The sequence below is a fragment of the Colletotrichum lupini genome, chromosome 6 (assembly GCF_023278565.1).
Source record: "Colletotrichum lupini chromosome 6, complete sequence".
NCBI lineage: Eukaryota > Fungi > Ascomycota > Sordariomycetes > Glomerellales > Glomerellaceae > Colletotrichum > Colletotrichum lupini.
The window spans coordinates 3965951-3990088 of NC_064679.1; the positions used below are offsets into that span (position 1 = coordinate 3965951).

The 24138-nt window shown below is 45.5% G+C and overlaps 7 protein-coding genes across 7 annotated transcripts; 4 read left to right on the top strand and 3 right to left on the bottom strand.

The window, feature by feature from the left end:
• Positions 1-1559: 1559 nt before the first annotated feature.
• On the bottom strand, positions 1560-2745 carry CLUP02_12664 (uncharacterized protein; the record flags this gene model as incomplete). Its single annotated transcript, XM_049291628.1, has 3 exons — positions 1560-1959; positions 2008-2545; positions 2601-2745. The coding sequence occupies 3 exons, from the start codon at positions 2743-2745 to the stop codon at positions 1560-1562; spliced, it is 1083 nt and encodes a 360-aa protein (XP_049148774.1).
• Positions 2746-3916: 1171 nt separating this feature from the next.
• Positions 3917-4216, top strand: CLUP02_12665 (uncharacterized protein; the record flags this gene model as incomplete). Its single annotated transcript, XM_049291629.1, has 1 exon — positions 3917-4216. The coding sequence occupies one exon, from the start codon at positions 3917-3919 to the stop codon at positions 4214-4216; it is 300 nt and encodes a 99-aa protein (XP_049148775.1).
• Positions 4217-4554: 338 nt separating this feature from the next.
• On the bottom strand, positions 4555-6869 carry CLUP02_12666 (FAD binding domain-containing protein; the record flags this gene model as incomplete). The annotated part of the gene is made up of 8 exons (XM_049291630.1): positions 4555-5082; positions 5142-5490; positions 5551-5708; positions 5774-5875; positions 6025-6126; positions 6194-6304; positions 6375-6616; positions 6692-6869. The coding sequence occupies 8 exons, from the start codon at positions 6867-6869 to the stop codon at positions 4555-4557; spliced, it is 1770 nt and encodes a 589-aa protein (XP_049148776.1).
• Positions 6870-6972: 103 nt separating this feature from the next.
• On the top strand, positions 6973-7245 carry CLUP02_12667 (uncharacterized protein; the record flags this gene model as incomplete). Its single annotated transcript, XM_049291631.1, has 2 exons — positions 6973-7124; positions 7188-7245. 2 exons carry the CDS (start codon positions 6973-6975, stop codon positions 7243-7245), a joined length of 210 nt encoding a protein of 69 aa, XP_049148777.1.
• Positions 7246-7365: 120 nt separating this feature from the next.
• On the top strand, positions 7366-11780 carry CLUP02_12668 (uncharacterized protein; the record flags this gene model as incomplete). The annotated part of the gene is made up of 17 exons (XM_049291632.1): positions 7366-7587; positions 7646-7692; positions 7740-8682; positions 8750-8883; positions 8935-8955; positions 9008-9086; positions 9143-9392; positions 9450-9618; positions 9673-10072; positions 10129-10137; positions 10219-10263; positions 10333-10402; positions 10464-10594; positions 10664-11174; positions 11314-11448; positions 11532-11631; positions 11693-11780. 17 exons carry the CDS (start codon positions 7366-7368, stop codon positions 11778-11780), a joined length of 3354 nt encoding a protein of 1117 aa, XP_049148778.1.
• Positions 11781-13719: 1939 nt separating this feature from the next.
• Positions 13720-15939, top strand: CLUP02_12669 (uncharacterized protein; the record flags this gene model as incomplete). The annotated part of the gene is made up of 4 exons (XM_049291633.1): positions 13720-15382; positions 15481-15716; positions 15769-15805; positions 15875-15939. The coding sequence occupies 4 exons, from the start codon at positions 13720-13722 to the stop codon at positions 15937-15939; spliced, it is 2001 nt and encodes a 666-aa protein (XP_049148779.1).
• A 454-nt stretch (positions 15940-16393) lies between these two features.
• On the bottom strand, positions 16394-18009 carry CLUP02_12670 (lactose permease; the record flags this gene model as incomplete). Its single annotated transcript, XM_049291634.1, has 5 exons — positions 16394-17028; positions 17094-17141; positions 17204-17275; positions 17328-17608; positions 17681-18009. The coding sequence occupies 5 exons, from the start codon at positions 18007-18009 to the stop codon at positions 16394-16396; spliced, it is 1365 nt and encodes a 454-aa protein (XP_049148780.1).
• Between the last annotated feature and the right edge of the window lie 6129 nt (positions 18010-24138).

Here is a 24138-nt window from a genome sequence, read left to right on the forward strand (position 1 = left end):
TTTAGAGCCGTAATATTACCTAGGCCTATACCTAATCGGCCACAGGGCTTATAAGGAAAATCCTAGCCTATTTACTAAAGGAAATAGCTAGTAAGTACTTAGAAAGCACGATTATTAAAGTGCTTAAGCTATTATATAGGCTCGTAGAATCGGGCACCTATTAGTAGGCTACTTACTACGATTTTTATATTAATTAACTATTAATAGTTACTTCTACGTACGACCCGTGCCTATTAATTACGGAGTACGAAAGCGACTAATTTAGGATCGTCGGAATATAGACTAACGATATATTAGGCCTATCTAATATTAACTTTATAAAAAAGGAGGATGAGGAGCTTTAGAAAGCGGGCTTTATAGCGAAGCTAAAAGAGGTCCTTATAATAAATACCCCCCTAGTATTTAATAGCGGGATTTTTATAATCGAAAGAGAAACCGTCGTTTTTTAATAAAAGGGGTAGGGCGAGAAGATTAACCTCGTCGATCCGAACGTAACTAACGTTAAGAAGTAATATAAGGCTAAGCTCGCGCGAGGGGTATATATTATAAGTATTTATTAACTTAAGGTAACTTTTAATTACGCTAGGGTAGCGTAAGCTATAGATTTAACTAAATAAGACGTCGAGGTACTTAATAAGCAGCTTAAGTAATAGTAAACGAATCTTAATCGAAGTCTTATTTACTACCTAATCGACCTTATAACTAATAAGCTCTACGTCTTTATTAATAGGTTATTTACGAATAATAACGACCTTACTTCGCAATTAGGGTATATTATTATCCTAACTAACGAGAGTATAAGCGAGAGCGAATTTACTATATACGGCAATATAATCTACTACTTATTAACTAAAAATAAGTAGGTAATGAGAAGTATATTAGCGTCGGAGGTTTATAATATAATTAACGGCGTTAACCTCTCCTACGCGATTTTAACGACGCTAAAGAAGATTACCGATCGAATTAGCCTTCTACCTATTTTAATAGTTATTTATATAGATTCCTACTCGCTATATAAATGCCTTATTAAATTAGGAATAATAAAAGAAAAGAGGCTTATAATCGATATTATAGCCCTTAGGTAATCGTATAAAAGGCGCGAGATACTCGAGATTTATTAGATTAATAATAAAAATAACCTCGTAGACGCTTTTATAAAAGTAGTACTAAATAAGGGATTAGAGCAATTTATAAGTAATAAAAAAGTTATTATATAAATAGAGGGATAGGTTATATAAAAAGAGTAGAGAAAAGGGGGAAAAGGAGACGACTTAGTAGACGGGCCCGAGGTCGAATTATATCTCTAACCGTAGCGGTTAAATCGATAAAAGAAAGAGAAAGTTAGTATCGGATTAGAAGTCTAATTCGACCACGGCATATAGCCGACTACGCAGGGGCTAATTAGGGGCCCTATTTATAATTATTATAACTAGCCTAACCTACGGTTAGAACCTCCTTTTTATACCTACTACGTAGATATTTATATAGTTTAATTGATCTTTTCGTTACTTATGGTTCGAACTAACTACCCTGTAATAGGGATACTAACACGGTTTAAGTTACCTAGCAAAGTCCATCCGCTCATAGACGCGCTGAAAAGACTCCAACTTGGGCCCATTCATCTCTATGGGTCTAACGCTCAAGGCTGCATCAGAAAGGCTGTCTATGCCGTTCCCAACTCCTCCCAAGACCTCCCATTTTCGTTGGGGCTTGCCAGTTTCGCTGTGTGCCCGGGATGCTTGATTTGATGATGCCTGCTTCTGGTGCCTCTTGGTGCTATCGGCACAAGGGCCGTACTTTCGGCGTTGCTCCCGGAAGCCAAGCTTGATAATAACACTTTCCTTTTGAAATTCGCGTGCTCCTGCTTTCGTGATTCCGCTAGCAGCTAGACCCAATGCTCTTCTCAGTGTCATCCTGGCAGCTCCCGAATCATGAAGCTCGTCTTCCGCAATCCAGTGACTTTCAGCTCAGGATATCGTTGCGCCTGAATCGCCACTCATAAGCAACCTTTCAGCGGCTGCCTCATCATCCTCGTCCGACTCATCATCATCGTCATCCCCGCCCATCAAGTCAATGACCAGAACAGAACCCGAGCTAAGCGTGTCTAACTGGAAGCCAGCCTGCAAGACCTCCGGGGCATCAAAAATGCAACCGGCAACATCGAGGCTGATGTCAGCGTCCTTAAGCGCCAAGCAGACGAGTCGGAAGTGCTCGTGGTGCTGATCCGTAGCATCGTCTCCGTCCTTCTCGCCGTCAAAAATCAAGACCACATTGCGGTGGCTGAAGCAGAAGGTGTCGCTGACCTCGGGTCGAGTGACGTCTCTGAGAGTAGCCTCTAGTTTTGATGGTTCGGTCTGGGCATTGGCTGTGAGCCGTGTAAAGATGCTGCCGTTGAGGATGGCTTTTGCTGTGCTGGGTTTGGATGGGGAGAAGATTGTGACGTTTGGCGGCAGCACAGGTGCAGCAGGAGCCGAAGAAGATGCCTCTGGATCCATGGCGCCAGTTTTGAAGCTATTTCTGTGCAAAAGTGCCCTGCTGCAAGGTACTGACTGTGTTGTAGTGTGTTAGCCGTTAGCCGGTCTAAGAAACGAGGCAGGGACTGGGAGCGCCTGCAAAGTTTTCAGGGATGACTAATTTGATGTGCGGAGAACATGTGGGGTTCGCCGGTGCCGAAGAATACCGGAGGCGGTCCGATGCGGGTCTAGGAAGGCCGGCGGTGCAATTGTATCGTTCTTGGTCGTACATGCATCCTACGAATAAACGAATCAAGTAAGGCATCAGATTTTCAGATGTCGCTAAGTCTGTGATTGTCTTAAAGTGCTCTCGTCGGAACATTCTTCGGACTCCGCCTTTCCGAGTCTAGGCGACCCTAAAAGGGAACATGAAGCATTCAACAGAGGTTACTGCTGCTTTCCCTTGTTGAGTTCTGCGTAATAACGCGGTAATTTCAATAAATCCCTACGGAAGATTCAAGACGTTGGTGATTTGCCGTAAGAGAAGCAGCAATGAGACAAGGTGAGAATCATCACGTAGCACTTTCAAGGGTCTCGTAGAATTTAGCCTTGTTGCCCGCTTGACGAAGTTTTCTCACCATCCACCTTGAACCTTTTTCTAAATATGAGAATAGCGGGAATGCCATCTCACTGAGAAGTCGGATGTGTAGTGATCGGCAGAATGATGCCAAAAGGGTCCTGAAAAGTCTGGGGTTTGACGATCAGGCCGATCGCGAAGTGTATGATTGGACTGTGCCGTACCGTGTGAACATGAGTTTTAGAAAATTCCCACCATTACCGCCCGACAAGCGCTCACCCCGCGTCATCCAAAGTGGCGCAAGCTACTTTGAGCGACTCTCATGACAAGTCATGGCCTGAGGTGGTCATCTTTGGTTGCGAAAGTGATGAGGCGTGACGACATTGGGTAACTTGATCCTCGGCCAGGGACAATACAGGACCAGGCAAAACATTTAGCAGGGGGAATTATGTTCATGATCATTGCTTCCGGGAACCTGAGATGACGTAGATAACGTTGTGCTTTCGTCTGTTCCATCACACGAGCAGTGGCGGCCTTCACGGACTCAGAATCCTCAGTCTTCGAGGAGCATATAAACCCTCTAGATTTCTGTTGAAAACCTCGCACATCACCGAATTAAATTCCTCTGATATCAGACGGGAACAACCCTTCAAGTCCAATATCATCAAACGACTTAGTCGAATCGAAGAACCTACTACTAAGAACAATGGCCCCTGTTGGTATCCCTATTACAGGGTAGTTGGTTCGAACCGTAGTTGACGAAGAGATCAATTGAACTATATGAATATCTGCGTAGTAGGTGTAAAAAGGAGGTTCCAACCGTAGGTTGGGCTGGCTACGATAATCGTAAATAGGGCCCCCAATTGGCCCCTGCGCAGTCGGCTGTATGCCGCGGTCGAATTGGACTTCCAATCCGACAGCCCCAAAGTTCGTTTCACCTAGCTACCTAGTTTCATTGATAAGACTTGCACTAATAAAAGAAAGTCACAGCTCGAGCAGACGCTTTTCTTTCTCTCTTTCTCCTGCTTCCAAGGCAGCAAAGCGAGTTCTTTCTCAGCGGTCAAATAATCGACGCTCTTTCGACTCACAGGCAAGCTCATCGACGCTTGGCAATATGCCTGTCGTAGAGGTCGAAAATTACCTGACAGCACTGGCTGTCCGATGGTCAACTGCAAATCGAATTTGACTTGGATTGTCATGATTCAATATGTAAAAGTAGCTGTTGGATTGTCGCGAGAGCTGCAGGTAGTAGATACAGTGGCTGGCTTGGCCATGGCAGAACTCAATCTTGTTGTGTACCAAGGACTGCCAGGTAGGAATTGCCACATTCAAAGCCTCCACGTTGTTATTCAAATATCTACTTTCACTGAAGTATCGTATCACCACTTGCCCCAGAACCCCATCCACGTAATCATGCATTGGAAATAATTGTCTCTAACCCCTCTTGCAACAGTCTTGGTGTCATTCAGTTCTAGTTCGTTCAGTGAATGTACCTAAACTCTTCAACGTAAGTTGTATGTACTTCTAATGCTGTATATCGACATGATCAGCAATGAGGGCGACGATGTCGGTTGCGGAAGCATCTGGGCTGATGCAACCTAGAATATGCTGATCTGGTCTGACCAGAATTGCACCTCCCACAGAAAACCCACCTTTCGTATCGTACAGTTTTTGGTGACTGTCAGAAGTAAACTGGAAATCGACGTCCGCACCCCAAAGGGTAAGGCGAGAACTCATTTTGTTCCCAAGGGCCTCTTCGCAGTCTTCAAACCGTTGTTTCCAAGCTCCTCGACATGGTACAATGAGAGAGAATGTACCTACACTCGCCAGGTCAAGTGTAGAATAGCGTTGAGCTTCGATTTGCTCATTCGATAGCTCTTTCACATACGACGTGTCGATGGGCTGATGCGAAATTTCACTTTCATCATTCGGCTCGGTGAATTTGATCCAAGCATGTGGCAACCTGGCGCCAACCTGGAACTTTGGCGTAAAGTCCGACGCATTCGCAGGTGCCTTCGTGTCACCGTACACGTACCCAATGTGAATTTCAAGCTGAAGGGGATCATGTCAACGCCTATTTTTAAAATCCAATCTGGTGAAGATGCACTTACGTTGTCAAAATGTTCACGTTGTCCCTCGACTTTCTCGGCGATCAAGTTTTGCTTGGCCGGGTCGTGGATGGCTTCATACATCCGTTTCCGGGCCTCGTCGAGGTCTTCAACATCTGCCGTCCCGATGGCCTTGAGGAAAGAAAAGATAGACTTCCCATTTTTGACACTCTGAGCTGCCGCGATGACGGCAATTGGTCGTCTATCAGTCTCATAAGTGTCGAGAATCCGTGGATTCGCCCAACCCTGGTGTACGGCGGCGACCTTGTAGGCAAGGTTGTGCGCGTCCGCCAGGCCAGAGTTGAGTCCCAGGCCACCAGTAGGAGGGAATGAATGTGCGGCATCGCCAACCCTGCAACGGTAAGGGTTAGCGCGTTGTCATGGTGCAGGAAAATTCAGAGATGATACGCACAAGAACACGTTTCCACGACGGTATTCCTTTGCCACCTTGCGGCTTAATACCCATGGTCTAAAACTCTTGATCTGGATCGGTATCTTTTGTCCTATCGCAGCAGACACGGTGGCATGCGCGAGTTCTTCTGTCCATGTTTCCACCGGATGTCTTTTTGACTAGTCCAGCCAACGTCAGTAAATGAAGAGGCTAGCCTTCGGAATGAAAAATTTCTCCAACTTACATCAAAATTGCTGATCAAAACCTGGTTTCCATCTATATCATATGCAATGATAAAACCGGAGCAAGCAGGGTCGGCGATCCAATGCAGCATGCCAACACCATTCTTTACGATTGGCCGGAGATTCGCATTAAAGTGAATGGTCATCATTGTCTCATCTATATTCTCTTTGTAAGCTGAACTGCATGTCGCGAACAACAAGAAAACTTACATCCATCTTCCCCCTCAGTCTCAATCCCTAAAAAACGTCGGACTTGGCTTTTTGCTCCATCGCAGCCAACAACGTGCCTGGAGGTAACTGTCCAACGACGCTTCGTGGAGCGCTCTTCAACGACGGTCGTCACTTTATCGCCTCGCTGTACGGCAGTCGTCAGTATCTCGCCTTTGGAGTTTCTAAAAGTTCCCGAAGCTTTCTCTACTTACCTGCTCACACGAAATGAAACCAACCCCTTTTCGAATCTCAACATTTGGGTCGTTTTCTAGATGTTTTGCAACAAATTTCTCAAAATCGGGTTGCGGGATATTGTGGATCATCTTCAGTAATACACATGTTAGTAATTGACTTTGAAGTCGATGGGTGACGAAAATCCAATTACTTCCATACCTCAGGTGTACTCTCTAGGACACCAGCGTCCATCCGCTCATACGGAAGGACACCAATCTTCTCGCCCGTGAGGTTCGGCAAGAAATTGACCCAGTAGGCATCATCACGAGGTGACCCTAATTGACGTATCGCTCTTGTGTCAAGTCCATATTGTCTACATATTTCAAGGGTTCTCGGGCTCAATGCATGCGCTTTGGGTGCAGCCAGCCGTTCAGGATACTTCTCAATGAGAAGCGATTTCACTGTAAGCTGTTAGCGTTCTACCCCATCGAACTGGGAGAGCCCACAATTGCACAGGCCTACGTGCCAGTACTTACCACCATGTTTAGACAACATGTATGCTGTGAACAGACCAGTCGGACCACCGCCTGCGATGAGAACAGGTACCTCCACTGAAACATCTCCCACTTGAACATTGTCTGGTTTCAAATTACAAGATGAGAAGTCAACCTTGTAAGCGCCCTCTGGGCGTGATAGCTGGGCGATTTCAAGCATCATTCCCGCCGGCCAAACTGTTTATTATAAAAGACAGAACTATCTCTGCTGAAGAAACTGGGGAAGACGACAATACGGTCGTCTTTATTGCGGAAGACCGCCGATGGGATATGCTAGGAGGCTTCATCCCGAGGCGGAACGTTTTCCGACGGACGGCCTCCTATTCGCTGGAAGCGCTGGTCCCGAACGAGTCATTCCGATTCGTCCAATTTTCTGGGGTAAACGTCTGAGCGACATCGACGTTCATGACGCTTTGTGATCCTCTCACTGCTCAGAAACTTTGACCGAAGCTTCCTTGTCTCACAAACACCCCTCAAGGGCGAACCCCCTGCATGCCATGCCCCAGATGATCGTTCCGCTCAGCCCGCCGTACTAGTGAGCTGTAGCCTCATAGCCCCGAAGCCCCGCTCATGGTTCGCGTTTCTTTTTTTGTGCTTTCCTCTTTCAACGTTTACCAAAAGTTCCAAAACCTCTGCGCTTTTGCGATCTTATCAAAATGGAGACGGAGATCCCCACTGCAGCCTTTAGATCATCGGACAACCCGAACTCTGGTAACAATCTCAAGAGGAAGCGAAGGCCTCGTGCGCCGATAGCTTGTGGTACATGCCGGGCTCGTAAAGTCAAGGTCGGTCAAGCTCTGATGATGCCTTTAACGAACAGACATGTTGACCACATTCCCTTCAGTGTGATGGAAGTTCGCCATGCTCCAATTGTGTTCGTGAGTGTGTTGTCTTCCCCAGGTAGTCACTTTTGATGACTGACATGACCTCCCAAAGGACACGAATTCTCGTGCTCGTACAAAGAAGGACAGGAAGACCCGTATGTGAGAGGAACACGATGAGTTCTGGTTGGGGCTAACTCATCCCACAGACCGAGTAAAAGGTCATCCTCATACAATCCCACCGGCCGCCTGCAACAACGTTTGCAGCCTCAACCTCAGCTGATACCTCAGCCACAGCCATCATTGCCTGAGCATCTTCACCCATCACCAGTTAGCCTAGATGAACCAATCAAGCACGAGAACCCGATCCAGCTGAACCCACAAGAGCCAAGCCGCATGGATAGGGGCTCATCAACATCTTCGGAACAAGAAGTAGACGGCCTCGGTCAGGTCAATGAGCACACCGAGGGTGCCGAGTTTTACGGACCCACTGGGACATTTTACTTCCTCGCCCGGCTTCGCTCTCGGGCGAACACACAGAAGCAACCGGAAGCCGGCACGCACCGTAAGCAAAGCTCTATTGTAAATCTCCTGCACAGTTCGGATTACTCGACGCCTCCGGACTCTCGGATTCTCGGTCAGAACCAGTTTGCAAAGGCAAGTCCGCAGAGCAATGGCGGCAGGAGGGAGTCGTATCAGCAAGGCGTTGTTGCCGATGTCGTTCTTACCGCGGTGGATGCCGCGTTTGCGACTGAGCTTGAGCGGGAATGTGTCCGCCTGTACTTCCAAAACTTGCACAACATCCACCCGATCCTCGAGCAGATGACCTTTCTCAAAAGATGTGAGGAAGAAATATGGTCGAGGCTTTCGAGGCCAGATATGATAATCTCTGCACAAATGCGTCGGGAGGCGAGGTTTCTGGCACTGTACAATGTTGTCATTGCTATCGGCGCTATTACCGCGGGAGAGACGTCCTTACTCATGGAAGACCACACCAAAGAGTTCTTGGACCGGACTGGGCAAACCAGCGACGAAGAAGCACTCTACCCACCTATTCGCTTGGCAAGAAGATTCTTCGAAAGGTCAAGGCTTCACCTTGAAGACATTTGCGAGTCGAGTTCGCTTGAAACTGCGCAGACACTATTCCTCATGGTCAGTTCCAGGCAAAACGTTCAACGCGGAGGAATCCAGAGCTAGTTGACTGACTTGGAAGCTGCAGTCGGTATTCGGTCAAAATGCGTTGAAGCCACATAGCTGCTACATGTATAGCGGCATGGCGATAAGGACTGCGTCGGCCATGGGTATCCCAACTAATACCCGTTCCGAGACAAGCCCGGAAAGCTTGCTTTGGTGGTAGGCAATCGCGAACACGCTCGTAGTTGTATGCAGTGCTAATGTATTCAGGTCTCTTTACTCACACGAGATGTAAGTTGCGCACCGTACTCAGTTTTGTTAATTTGGAACGCTGACCATTCAGCGAAATGTGCTTTTCTGCTGGGCGTCAATCGGGACTACGTGCTCCGAGCTCTTACTCAATACCGTTCCCGAAAACCTCGGTGAGTCTGAGCCCGAACGAAAAGATCAAGTGCATGTTGCTAAGGCGATGCTAAAGCATTTTCCCAACTCGGCGTATTGTTTGATCAATCCTATGGTTGACTTGGCCAAGATCCTCATGTGGATGACGGACAACCTGGGTCTGCACAGTAGTCACACATCCTTCCAAAGGCTGTCACAGACTGCGCTCAACCTGGACAGGGAGTTGGATGACTGGAAGTCTGGTTTACCAAGACAGCTCCGATTTGACACATCATCACTGGAAGACAGCGAATTCGCCATGAAGCAAAAGACTGTCCTCAAGCTACGTATGCTTTACTCGCATGTCATGCCGATGCGCTAGCATTACTGATGTACGCGAACAGGATTCCTGAACGCCAGGATACTCCTTCACCGACAGTTCATCATCTCAAAGACGCAAGAAGCGGACCGTAACACCGTCGCGCGACATGTCACCTCGTGCGTCAAAGCTGCCACCGAGACCATCAAGTTCATGCACACAAGCTACCTTCACCGACCTTACTTCAGGACATGGTAACGTCCTTACACCCATAAGGCCTTGCACCCGAAGAAGCTAACTCGGAGTAGGTGGTACAACTGCATGTACCTTCTAGACGCCTGCATGGTCCTGCTCCACGTCCTAATTTCAAACATCTGTCCCTTCCCCGCCGAAGAGGTTATGGAAAACATCGAGCTGAGCCTCGACATCTTCAAGGCAATGAAGATGCTCGCAGTAGCCAGACGATGCGCCGATATTGTCAAAGAACTGCTCAATGTCGCCGCGAAAACACATTCAGTACAGCAGCGTCAGACGAGCGTGGCTACAGAAGACGAACCCGCGCTTAGGATGCATGATGACCTTAGCCAGATGATCCAGACTTCTCCTGCATTCATGTCAGATGGAATTGGCCTCCATCCTGGGGACACCGAGCTTGGAGACGCCATGATCCCCGGGGACTTTGATGCGAACTTGGTGGATCCGAATGTTGTCTGGAACTTTTTGAATTTTGAGCATTGGAATGCGTGGTCTGATGCAGCTTTCAGATGAACATTGTAACAACAGCATGAAATCAGGTATGTTACAGATAGCATATAATTATGGCGTGTAGAGCAAGGCTCTGCGGAAATACTTAGATGAGCAAGGAGCCCAACCAGTCTTCTAGAGACCGAAACGACCTTGTCTGTTTCCCAGTGAACCTAGATAAGCCTTTTGGCTGCATACGCATTGTATGCATGACATCGTCTCAGTGTTACGTTGGAGCATCCCTCAGCTTCCTGATTTGGGTGGGATTGGTGGAACAAGAAAGGCCGTCAGAAGGTGGGATATCAACTAGGTGCTGCATCAAGTCTTGGCAGTCCTCGATTCACCAGAATGTCAGAGTTGGACTCTTGGAGTTTGAGGGCGTCCGCAGGTCTTGGCGGACAAACTCATGATGAATTTACCACGACTAGTATTCATCGAATAACGCCAGATATTGCCACCAGTTTCGACTCACAGCAATGCAACATGGTCGCACGCAATAGCTCTTTGTTGGATCGACCAAGTCAGTCAACAGATACCTTACACGTATAAAACCAGATCCAAATTCGCGTCTCTCTCCGCATCCCTCTATGCTTGAGTCCTCGTTCTAGAGTTGCACCTATCATGCTTTCTATCACTATTCCAGGGCTAGTCGTGGCCATTAGCCTTGTTTCCGCTCAGTCGACCAAAACCACCTCGACCCGAACAACCTCAACAAGCACCATAAAATGGCAAGCCTCCGGAGGCGTATCTTGCCCACACCCATCGGTCAACACGAAATGGCCAACAGCCACTGGAAGCACCTCTTTCCCCACTGCCTCCTTGATTCCAGCCAATGCGGTATTTGATGGCAAGATGGCTCTGTTTGATCGCAAAGGTAGCTCCGGCGACTGCAAAGGACAAGCTGAGCAAGATGAGGCTGCTGCCGTCTTCATCTTGGATAGCGGGGCGACGCTGAAGAATGCCATCATTGGCCCTGCTCAGGCTGAGGGCGTACATTGCCGCGGTCCCTGTACCATTGAGAACGTTTGGTGGGAAGACGTATGTGAGGACGCGGCCACATTCAAAGGTACTGGACCGAGATACGTTAGAGGCGGAGGGGCGAAAGAGGCCAGTGATAAGGTCTCCCAGCATAACGATGAGTACTAAGAGCTGAGACACCGTGACACTTGATCTGAGCACACAATCCTAACATCGTTGAATCGCAGGTGAGGGATGGCTACACATCGACGGCTTCTATGCCAACAAATTTGGGAAGTTCTACCGGTCATGCGGCAATTGCAGCCAGCAGTTCCAGCGACATGTCAACATCACCAATTTTGTTGGAATACAAGGAGTAGTCAGTAAGTTACAGGAAGGATTAGTCTCCAGCCAAGAGCTGCGCGTTTTTAATCCTTGGAAGTTCTTCCGTGCTAACCACTATTAGTGGGGGTAAATCAAAACTATGGCGATACTGCTATTCTATCCAATTACTGTCTCGCAAAGATTAGAGTCATCTGCACACGCTACGAAGGTTGCGTCAAGCCGTGTGAAGCTGGGGAAATTGGCGAGGGAGCTCTGGCACCATACTGTGTCGTCAACGGTCAGGATTGGTCTTGATATTACTTCAATGTTCAAGTACGTTGTTGCCATGGACGTAACTGTCCAACCAGGATACTGCGTCCCATGCATCTGAAATGAAACATAAACACACTGAAACTATACTTATCGTGTTGCGCCCTTGAAAAGATTCAACCGAAGAGTTGAGCCCGGCACGACCGAAAAGGGAGCAGGACCGGACGGAGTGGGGCCGGTGCTCAGCTTACCGGGGCAATGTGCCGCGATGATCTCGGTCAACCCTCGTTGGCTTGGTCCTCTTCACCGAAACAAAGATGGCAAAGATGAACCAGCTTTTATCAGGCGACGAAGCCGCCAAAAACGAAGTCATGCGGCTGGTATAGTAAGCCCGGAAACTATATCAGGAGAACGAAAAGGCACTGATAGAGCGAGATCTCGCAGAAGCTAGAGTGACGGACCTATCTGAGGAGCTGGAACTACTACAAGAAGATCATGAACGGGATCGAAAGATTATCGCCCATCTCAGGTCCCAACGGAGGACTACAGTGGTACAACCGCCTGAGCAAGAAGGTTCTTGCGCTCTTCAAGGCGGTACGGGTGCATCCGGGGTGATATCGAATAGAACAACGTCTAGATTTGAGTCGACCGTAGTGGAGTTCCATGAAAATCCTGAGTTCCCTGACGCACCTGCTTTCTCCGGCGATGGCAATGCCTTCGACAGCTGGAAGGAAAATCTCCGCGACAAGCTGAACAGTAGCTCCTCTTCATATTCAACCGAGCCTCACCGAATCGCATACATCCGCAGCCTAAGACGGGCCGGTATAATAAAAAATACGATACCAATGTCAAACGGAACAACCTCGCAGCTTCTTAGCAATCGAGGTAGTTCTAGAGGCCCTTGAACAAGTGTACAGCGACGGAGAAGAGGAACCGAGCAATCATTTACTTACGTAAGGTAGCCTACGTATAGGAAGAAGGACTTTGAATGACTTCTATGTCGATTTTGCTCGTTGCGCAGCAGAGATCGGGTATGCGGGCGAAGGTATAATCCCACTGCTGGAGAATGCCATCCCTGATGAGTTGGCCCGGCAGGTCGTCTACTTGCGCGAACCTACGGACTATTACGACCCGGTAGACTTTTACCTGGACATCGACCACCAGGACGGAATTACGACAGAAGGTTTGCCGACCGGATAAGGAATTTCAGGGCGAATTCCTAACAGGAATAACCCCAGGGGCAACAACAGAGACCGATGGCCACTTCTAATAAGAGGTTTTCACGCCCCATAAGCTAATAAGCTATGCATACTGGGTTCTAGCCAAAGCTCACGCTACTGTGCGTGATTCCTCGGTATTGAGCTAGTAACTTGGTAACGGAAATGGGGATCTTGACGAGGTCTGGCGCGCTGCTGGACAGAGAGCGTTAATAACTGCAAGCTTGCGGAAACATTGAGGTTTCTGCTATGGTGCCACTACCGGTCTGGCCCGTCAGCACTATAACCTAGTTTGGAATTTATGTAAGGAATTTCGGTCAGTACGTTTTGCTTACTCACCACTAGCCTAAGGAAGGATCATACATAATCTGCTCGCAGTGAGATACTGGTTAGCCTGCACGTGAGGGAAGCTTGTGTTGCAGATCCGACCACGAAGCTCAAAATTGGATTCGTACTGATTATTCTGTAAGTTCGCGTCTTTTGTTATCGCCGTGAGGCACCGAGAGGGCCGAGCAGTTGTGATGTCATCAAAGCAGAAAGTCGCCGCGCCTTCGCGCCCTCGGCACCGCGGAGCTCCGTCATGGGCTTTGATCCACGAATTAATCTGAGAAATGGGGGAAATTGCTCTTTGTCTTAAGGAATACTTTCGTCGCTTTGATCCATTATGGTCGTCTCTCATCATCAGCAAAGACTATTACAACTCTCAGACTCTCGGCAATATCTGCACTTGCATTGCGCAGCTACTTAGCTATAATTTGTGGGCAATACCGTCAAACATACCATCGAAAGCTAAGGTAATCGAAAGCTAAAGCTCTCGTATTGTTTTTTTTTTTTTTTTTCAAAATGCCAAAAAGCACGAGAAATATCTCAAAAGAGACCATAAGCAGTCTCTCCGATGCGCCAACACCGCTTCCAGGCAAAGTCCTCCAAATCCGATCTGGAAAAGTCAAAACTCTCGTCGCCGAACCGTCCGGCATCTTCAAACAAGTCCAGCAAGGGCGCATCTTCATCAACGAGCACGGCATCGGCAATGACAAGCACGTCTACCCCATACACTGGAGTACCGAGCGTGCTCTGCACCAGTACGCCTCGGAGCACTATGAGTCCTGGCGGTGCGAGGACGGCTGTCCCAAACCGGAGCTCTTCGATTACGGCGCCTTTGGGGAGAACATAGTTGGCACCAACATGAGCGAAGAAAACGTTTGCGTCGGCGACGTCTACCGCATCGGCAGGGATGTCGTGGTTGAAGTGAGCGAACCTCGCAGCCCGTGTTACAAGCTAAACTTGCGCTTCGAATGGGGCAGAGCCCTGAAGCGCGTCAATCGCACGGCGCGAACGGGATGGAATATGAGAGTCAGAACGGCGGGGTATATATGCGCGGGTGACGTGATGGAGCTCATGGAGCGTCCTCATCCGCGATGGTCGATTCTCAATATCAAGCGCGTAATCCAGGGGAAGGACGTTGCCCTGCCTTTGGTGGCGGAGCTGTGCAACCTGAGCGTGGTGACGAGCATGGTCCGGGAATTTGCGTTGAACCGCTTGCAGTCGACGCCGAAAAGATACGCAGTCGTGGATATCACACCCGTTACTTCGCGAGTCAAACAATTCACCTTTCAACTCCGAGAACCTTTCACGATCAACGAACCCACCTTCAAAGAGTTCGCGTTTGCGCAAATTGAATTCGGAACGGATGATGAGAGGTATTCACGGTCATACTCGATTGTATCAGGCGACCTGAACCGGTTTTCCCTTGGCGTGGCCCACGACGATCATTCCAGGGGAGGATCGAGGTATCTACACATGAAGCTCCAAAGAGGTGATATAATCACCATGGCCCCTGGCGGGGTACCAAAGGCTGTAGAAGACGAACAGAAATGCGTGGAGGAAGGACTGGTGGACAGACGACTTGTCATAATCGGAGGTATCGGCGTGACAGCATTCCTCCCAAAGATTGCCCAGTGGAAGAAGGAGGACATCGACTACGAAGTACATTACGCAGCGCGAAACCGCGAAGAGGCTGCATTCCTGAACCGCTTCCCTGGCGAGAACATGACGCTATATGCTAAGAACGAAGGCAGACGCCTAGACTTGGATGTCCTGATTCCGGGCTCTGATAAGGATGGAAAACACACTACGAGAATTTACTGTTGCGGCCCAGAAGGATTGATGAAAGCCGCTCAGAGACGAGCTAGGGAGATGGGATATCCAGACCACATGCTGCATTTCGAAAGCTTCGGAGTGGATTCCGCATCAACGAGGGGCAAGCCTTTCACCGTTGAAGTGAATGAGCTCGAGTCACACCGGCAGAAGACATTGGACGTGCCCCCCGACAAGACGCTGCTAACAGTATTACGGGAGGCAGGCTTTGATATGACCTTCTTCTGCGAAATGGGCGGCTGCGGTGCTTGTAAAGTCACTGTTTGTGACGGCAAGGTTGATCACAAAGGAACGGCTCTCTACCCTGAAGAGAAGAAACGCAACATGCTCAGCTGCGTTAGTCGTGGAAGTGGACACATTAAGATAGAGTTAGACTAAGCTAGAATGCACATTCAATCGTAGGTTTATTTCTTGATAGTTATGCCGGCATGACTCTTCCTCGTGTAGTGCCCCAAGGTGGCTATGACATTGGTGGCGACCACATGCCAGCTGGGGTAAGCATCCCCTTGATCACCACAGCTCGAGGCCATCACGCACTTTTGAACCTGCTAATAGCTTTTGTTTTTCTTAGTCTGTCGTCGGCTTCAACCCTTGGGTTGTTCATCTTAGCAAGGAAGAGTATGGCCGAGATGTTCACGCATTTCGGCCTGAGAGGTGGCGCAAAGGGGACAATGGCGACATGCGTAAGTTTCCCTGACGAGTCCTGTCTCCAATATCTGACCAAACTCTTCATAGACCATTTCTTCTTTGCCTTGGGATCCCGAGCTCGAGTGTGCCTTGGTCGAAGTACCTAGGTCTCGCAAGCATCGAGTTCAAAGGTTCTGCTAACTCATTCGCGTAGATATCAGTCAGATGAAGATGGCCAAAGTCCGATCTCCAGACGTCCGTGACTGGGACCATTGCTGAGGAGGTGGCCATATAGCTTACCCCAACCCTCTCCCTATACTTCGATCTCGAGCTTACTAGCCCTAAGGTAATTTTGGAGGGAAAATGCTAGTAAGTACCCCACTACGAGTGATGTACTTGAATGGTTTGTTGACCATCGTTCCAGTTGGCTCGTTTCCCCTCCAGTAGTAATTGGCTCTGGGCTGGAAAATCTAAGTTCATGCCCTCATCGGGTCTGCTCTGACATGATTGAGACCTTTAATGCATCAACGTAAATCATCAACCTCATATTTAAATTGCTCAAGTTGGTATCTCATGAATAAAATTTCAAAAACCCAGTTTTGAAGGAATTTATCTCTTGTGTAATCTTGTGATCTGCTTACTCTGGCCTCTTTGCTGTCATGCCCTCATGTTCAAGTCCGTCCTCATTCGAGATTAATCACGTACCTGATTAGGTAAACAAAATCCGCTCGAACTAGACCTTTGAAGTTGCGTGCTCCGTTTCCACCACGTCAATAGGACCATCTCCCTTCCCATTCTCCGCAATCCGAACGTTCGCTTCTTCACCATCAAAGATGACGGCAATCTCCTCCAAAGCCTTGCCCTTAGTCTCCAAGAACCACCCATAAGCGACGCAAGCCTCCACAGCTAAGATAGCAACATAGACTATATAGAAGCGCCAACCAATGTTCTGGATGCCGATCGGGTTTACGTATTGGTTGACAAAGACGGCAGCTTTGGTCGAGAAGACGTATGTTGCCATGCCCTTGGCGCGGATGGAGTACGGCAGGACCTCCACAGAATAAGCGACCGGCAAGGGCGAGAAGGCGATGCAGTAGAAGACTTGGTAGATGAAAATCAGCGCCATGACGGCGATACCGGCGGAGCTGGCACTGGTTTCGGCGAATCGAGCTGAGGCGATGGTCCAACCGATAAAGACTACGAGCATACCGCAGGTCGAGATGCGGAAGAGGGGGCGGCGGCCGATGCGTTCCACGAAGAATGCAGTAGTCAGGGCAAGGCCGAAGTTCCAGATGTTGAGTAAGCCATTGACCAGAGCTTGTGTGTTCTTGTTCGTGATACCGACGGTGTCCATGATTCTCGAGAGGTCTAGTCCGCATCAGTCAACGTCCAAATCTCACTGAAGTAATGGGGAAGTTTCGTCTTCTACTTACAATAAGCAATCAGGCCGTTACCAGACCATTGGGAGAAGAATCCCATGCCTATTGTTAGCGTCAGTATGGAAATGGAACTAGATTCTTGTATGCTTGGACGCGATTCTTACAGACGACAAGAAACATGCGGTATCGGTTGCCTTTCGTCTTAACCATTGATGCCCAAGTTGTGCTTCCAAGTCCTTCAATGCGATTAGCAAATGCGTCAAGACTCCATGGGATCTCCAAACTTACTCTTCTCATTGTCGATAGCAGCTCTGATCTCTTCAAACTCCAATCTGACCAGCTCCGTCTCTTCGCCTTCGCCGTGGTATTGCTTCAAGGCCTCCATGGCCTCGTCCCCACGATCGTGTGAGATGAGCCAACGTGGAGACTCGGGAACAAACCAGATGGCTGCGAGCTGCACTACACTAGGTGCCATCTGAAGAAGAGACGGGATTCGCCAAGACCAGGTGCTAGGGATATTTCGAGTACCAAACGTGATCCATGCTGCCGCGATACTACCGACATACCAACTGCCAAGTCCACGTCGTCAGCCCTTGGTTCTTGATTTTCTCCAATTGATTGCTTAAGATGATAGTACATACCAGGTATTGCTGATGGCACTCATCAAGCCGAGGACCGCCCCGCGCGGGTTGTCGAAGAAGTCGTCAAAGTAGGAAACGGTCTGGAGGGAGTTCATCATCGAGCCATCGTATCCGCTCGTGGCGTACGAAACAACGGCGGCGGGGAAGAGGAGGAAGTAGAGCTTTCGGCGGGCGGCGGACTTGTACCATGTGGGAGACTCCTGGGCGAGTTGGGCGATGCGAGAGGGTTGGTAGCTCTCGCTCGCGGCCGCCGGTCCGCCTTGCTGGCGAGCTCGTCGGGCTTGCTGGTCTTGCCTCGGGGCAGGGAGGCGTTGGCGGAGGAAGTTCATTGTGGCAAGTAGTATCGTAGAAGAACACAGAAGTTGACAAGAACTAAGCCGGGAGAAAGGAGGCAAGGTTGGCTCTGTAGTGTAGATGAACTTATGAGTTGAGAACCGAGACCAGATAGCCGGGATCTTGCGTGTCCTTATATGCCCGTGACCAAGTTGTCCTGTCGAGGTGGGACGATGTCAACAACTCTTCTGGAACGCTTCGAGACTTTGCCAGGTTTTGCTCGTTGGATTGGTGTCAAGCAGTCTTGCTAGGTGACGGCGTTACGAAGTCGGCAGATGGGCTTAGGAGAAGAAGTATTCCGATCGAGCGATAGCACCACTGGCGCGGAAAGCTAGCCCTTCACACTCACACACGACAATGTTAGCAGAACCGTACGCTTGGGACGCAAAGGCTCTGCCTGCCGAAGAGGACTTGGGAACTATCGGGACAAAGACGGGGGTTTGGCAAGTCGGATGATGGGATGCGGAGAAGATCCGGGGGCTGGGGTAAAAGCAAACTTGGTCCCCACATCCGGGGCATCACGAGATGAAGTTGTCTGGACGAGTCTCCATGGGGAAACGAACCATTAGAAGTTGCGGATGAAGTCAAGCTCGCCTGACTCGTCCGATTGTTTCCGTAGAACGAAGGGCAGCAAACCCGTGTAAACTAGTGAGAACAACACCAGTTATGTAGCGTCGGCCGACGATAGTGTGGAGTACGTATGAGATGCCTGGCTCCTCTTTTTATCACGTAACAGGGATAGTAATCGCACCTCACAAAGTGCCCGTCACGTGCTAAATCACGTGTCTATCTTAGATATCGTATATATAGACCTTCTCCTTTTATCTATTTCTATTTTAATAGTTAAGCTACTTTTACTATACTCTATATACCTATTACTACGTGCTATAACTTATAATAGTTATAAGCCTAGCTCTTAGTTAAGACCTTATACTACGATAACGTACTTATTAATACGATTCTTACGATCTTTTTAAAATAACCGACTTACTCATACCTACTTTAGCCTAAGCTAAACTAACTAGCTACGATAGTTAGATTAAATAGTTTAACGTACTTCGTACTATAAGTAAGGGCGTTAAGGTTTAGAAGTACGTCGACCTAGACGCTCTAAATTCCGACGCATTCCTTAACCCCTCTATAGCGCTTACTTTGCCCTTAGAATTCGGACGATTAGTCGCAACCCGTAATAAAAAAGAACTACGAGCTTACTAAGCCCGTTATAAAGTATTCGAGAACGACTAAAAAAACTAAGAAATCCTTTACTAATAGCTTCTAAATATAACTCTTAGTACGAACCTTTTAACTTCTTTAAGTACGAGTAACTTATAGAACTAAGCCGGGTTTCTTTTTATAAAACTAGCTATACTACCTACTTTACGTAAATAAATCTATCTTTATACTATACCCGTAAAGAGGATCTATATACTTAAGAGTATTTAGAAATAATAGGAGCTCGATACTAAATACGAGTAACTTATAGCTTATGAACGTAATACTATTAATACGTATATTAAAGTCCTCGCCTAGTAGTTAGTAAAATTAGTTAATATTATATTATACGAATACGCATTTTAGAAAGCTATTAAAAACGGCGCTAAGTTTAGTATATAGCGAATCGTTAGATATCTAAAATAGGAATTTGCGCCCCCTAAACTAGTAGTAAAGAATGCGGTTCGAGAGGAATATTAATAAGCCCTTAATAAAGCAAGGACCGGAATTAACCCCTAATGCTAGTATAAGGAGTAGTAGTCCGCTTACTTTTAAGCTAAAACGTACGATATTTTAGAAATTAGTAAAGAGATCGCTATACTTAACTTCTTAGTTACGGTTAAGTCTAGACTTAACTCTATATAGGGCTAACGTATATATAAGACCTTTAGCGAATTAATAGCCTTCGGAACGTATACGAGGACCCTTGAGGAGATTACGTATATATTTAGCTTAGTAACCTAGGACGTATATACTAAACGACTTTTAAGTTAAAGAGGGGCTTACTCTACTTTTACTAAACGCTCTAACTTAGTTAACGACGTAAATAATAAGGGTAACGTTATATACCCTTATAATTACGCATACCCGTAGCGCCCTACGGCGTGCCGAAAATTAGAATAGGCACTTATAGGCCGAAACGCTAATAGGTTACTAATACGAATACTAAAGAGCTATATAAAGGAAGTCCTCGCCGCTATTAAATAAGTAAATAAAAATTACTCTATAGTAAGCTTAAGAAAGCTAGTTAGCTAAGGAACGATAGAACCCCTAAGAAACCTAGGTTTTTAAAAGGATCCTCTAACTAACCTATAGCGAGCTTATTAGTAAACTAGGACGAGGGCTACGTAGTTACTATACTTATAAAAAGTTAGGACTTAGAGGTAAACGTAATCTTTAGCACCCCTATAAGTAGCGCTCACCCCCTTTTTTAGAATACGGTAATAGATAGCTATAAAGTAATATATTTAGTTAACGATAAGAGCCTACTTAAACCCGAGAGTTACGTATTATTAAGTAATAAAAACTACGTTAAATTAGGAACTACTATATTACTTATTACCGCACGTAGTACTCGTATTATAAAGGGCGTCCTAGACGGACCTAAAAGAAAAGGAACCTGCGATCTAAAGCTTTAGAACGTCGCTTATATTAAGGGATTCTATATTAATATAGTCTTAGAGACTTTACTAAATAGAAGCGCACTCTAGTACTACGGTCTAGATTATACTTTATAATAGGGAACGCTTTATAAGAGCACTATTAAAAAGTAGCTTATCTAAAAGAATAATCTAGTCTTTTTTAAATATAAGCTCCTCTAATCCTATCCTTCTTTTATAAACCTTAAGCGTGTCCTATAGAGCTTAGTTAGTATTATGCTATTAGTTAGCTATAGAAAATTCCGTTATTTATATTAACGTACCCGTAAGAGGTCTAATAGCGCGCTCCTCTAGTACCTTAGAATAGGTTATCTCGGACCTAATGCTCTTTATTAATTATTATATAAGACTCGAGGTGTGCGTATTAAACCTTTATTATAAGTTAAGTATAAAGTATATATATTATCCGAAGCTAAAATAGTAGTTTTAAGAGGACTACCCTCGAGAAGAGCCTTACGGCTATAGTACTATATATACTAGGATCTCTTCTATTTCGAACTATTTTTTAGTAAACGATAATATATACTTATAGTTTTTAACGAATATAGTAAGCAGCTTAGGGGGTTCCCTTTAAGGATAAAAATAGAGGAGGAAGTGCTTTTTATACTATAGAGCCTCGAGGTAGCGATTTGTTATTAAAAAGGGACTCTAATCTGCTTTTTTAGAAGTAATAATAAGACCGCTCTCCTAATTATAAACGTTAGACGCGTATATAAGACGTAGTATAGCGAGCTAGGAATCGGAATAGAACTTTTATTTTTATATACGAAGGAACCCGTAGGTAACGCTAAAAGAGTAGGTTAACTCGTAATTACTAAAGCTCGTAAGATGCGCCTTTTTACAAACCTCCTTACGAATCTATAGGACGAAATAGTACTAGCGGTAATCTTTATTTATAATATTACCCCACGGGAGGTTAATAAAGGAGATTTACTTATTATAATAGAAATTAACTAGTAAAAGCGGTATTAACGCTAGTAGTAGACGGGTTATTAAGTACGGGATTCTAAACCGGTTACCCCGTATCTCGGTAGCTTCTATATATATAGCTACTAAGCATACCCTCTTTATAGGGATCGTAAAAGGGGTATATATTAGAAGGAGTTTAAAGTGCTTCCCCGCGGGCATATAGGATACTTAGTTAGATATATACTAGAAACGCATAACCTATATAGGGTCTAGGTACCCGCGCTCGAGTAGGTATTTATTACGAGGAATATTAGGTTTAATAAAGAAGTCTTTTATAATCCCGTATACGAAGAATAAGCTATCGTAGGTAAGTAAGTAAATCTAATAATCTAAGAGATATAAGAACTCTTTAATACTAATAATAAGTTAATTCGAGCACTCGGGGAAGTAGATCTAGATTTCGGAAATACTAGTACTTAAGATAACTCTATAGTCAAGGATAGTATTACTATTAGATTTTTAACTATTTAGGACGCTAAGTAACCGATAGACGTACTCTAGGGTATAGTAAATAAGGCTAAAGAGGCTAATATAGTCTTATTATTATTATTAACCCCTAAGATAACCCCCTTGCGCAAGCTCGGGGGTAGGGGTAAAAAAGGGGATATAATAACTAAGTTATAAACGGCTCTGCGCAGTCCATAGTCCTCCCTATAAGCGCTTATATATACCACAGAAGTTCTCGAGCTTTTAATTCCTAACGTCTCTTAGTAAAACGTTAGAGTACGTAGTAAACGAGGTACCGATCGTAAGGAAGCAATTCTTAATACTAAAGTCGACGTTAATAAGGAACCCTTATAATAAACCTCTATTATTATATAAGAATAGAGCTTATAAGAACTACCTTATTAAGTACTAAGTAAAGCTCTATTAGGTCCTAGATATTTAAACCGGGCCCGTAGACCTTTATAACGCTTTAATAGTAATATCTTCGCGACGCTCTTATATTTAAATATAAGAGACAGCGATTACTATAACCGTCTCTAGGACTACTTTTTCTTTACTTTTATACTTAATTAGTAAAAAGCTATAGAGGAAAGTAGTATAGGATATATAATACTTTATTAAGTAATAAAAAGAGTAGTTTATAGGACCTACCTAGAGCGCTCTAGAGGAGTTTAGAAACTACGACTTACTAAAGTTAACTTTTAAAGCTTACTAAAGAAGTTTAGTAATATTAAATATTTCCTACCGCAACTATAGAAGTTACTTAGGGATGCTATAGACGTAGAAATAAAAAAGCTAAGGGATATTAGTATATAAGAAGAGGTCGACCGTGATCCTAAATAAGGGATCCTACTTCTATTAAAGTGGGTATATACTTATAAGTACGACGTTAATAACGAGGTTAGCGAGGTAAAAGTACGTATATATATAAGGGGGGATATATAATTACTTAACCCCTTATAAAATACGTACGCTTCGACGCTCGCCGCAAAGGCCTTTAGGCTTATAATAGTAATAGCTACCTAATTCGATTTTAAAGTAGACTAGTATAATACTATTAACGCATTCTTTAACGCGCCTCTTAAGAGCGAGAAGCTAGTGATTATTAAACTCCTAGAGGGATATAAGGTTACTAATAAAGTAAACAAACTCTAACGCGCTCTATATAGTCTCTAAGACTTACTAATTCTCTAGTTCTAAACTTTTACCTCTATACTTTATAGTATAAATATAATATATAGCTACGAGGAGATCTATATTTACTAAACCGTAAATAAGAAAGTAATACTAGTATTCTACGTCAATAACTTTATTATTCTATACTATCGAGACGACCGAAAGGCGGCTTAGGGGATCGTTAATAATATAAAAGAATATATTAACCTTAAGGAGAATGGACCGATTAATTACTTCTTCGGAGTGCGGATTTTACGAGACCGTACTGCTCGTAAAGTTTACCTTATTTACGACGTATATATTAAGCGAGTTACTAAGCGCTTCGACTTTATAGATTTACTATATCTAGCTACCCCTCTTTTTTAAAAAGAGTTTAAACTAAACGAGGGGTAGGTAATAAAGGAGGAAATAAAGAGCTACTAAGAGAAGGTCGGGAGTGTGCTTTATATAGTTATTATAATTAGACTAGACGTCGCCTTTACTTACTCGTAATTATTACGGTTCTTAACTAACCTAAGCGTAACCTATATTAAAGTAATTAATTACTATATCCGATATCTCTATATAACGAGATATTTTGCGCTCTACTATAGTAGTATACCGAGTGCGCAATTATTATTTTTAGCTAGAGATACTAGCTTCGTAAATAACGAAGTAATACGACGATTATTTTAGGGATATATAATATTCCTTTTTAATAGCCTAATTTAATAAAAATTAGTACGCTAAGTAATAGTTACGACGTTAACTACCGAAGCTAAGCTTCTTTACCTTAAGGAAACTATAAAAGAGACTATAGCTTTAAAGCGCCTTTTTAAGGACATTGCCTTTGACCTAGGAGAAGTATAGTTAGTTAACTACGATAATTAGTAAACGATTCGA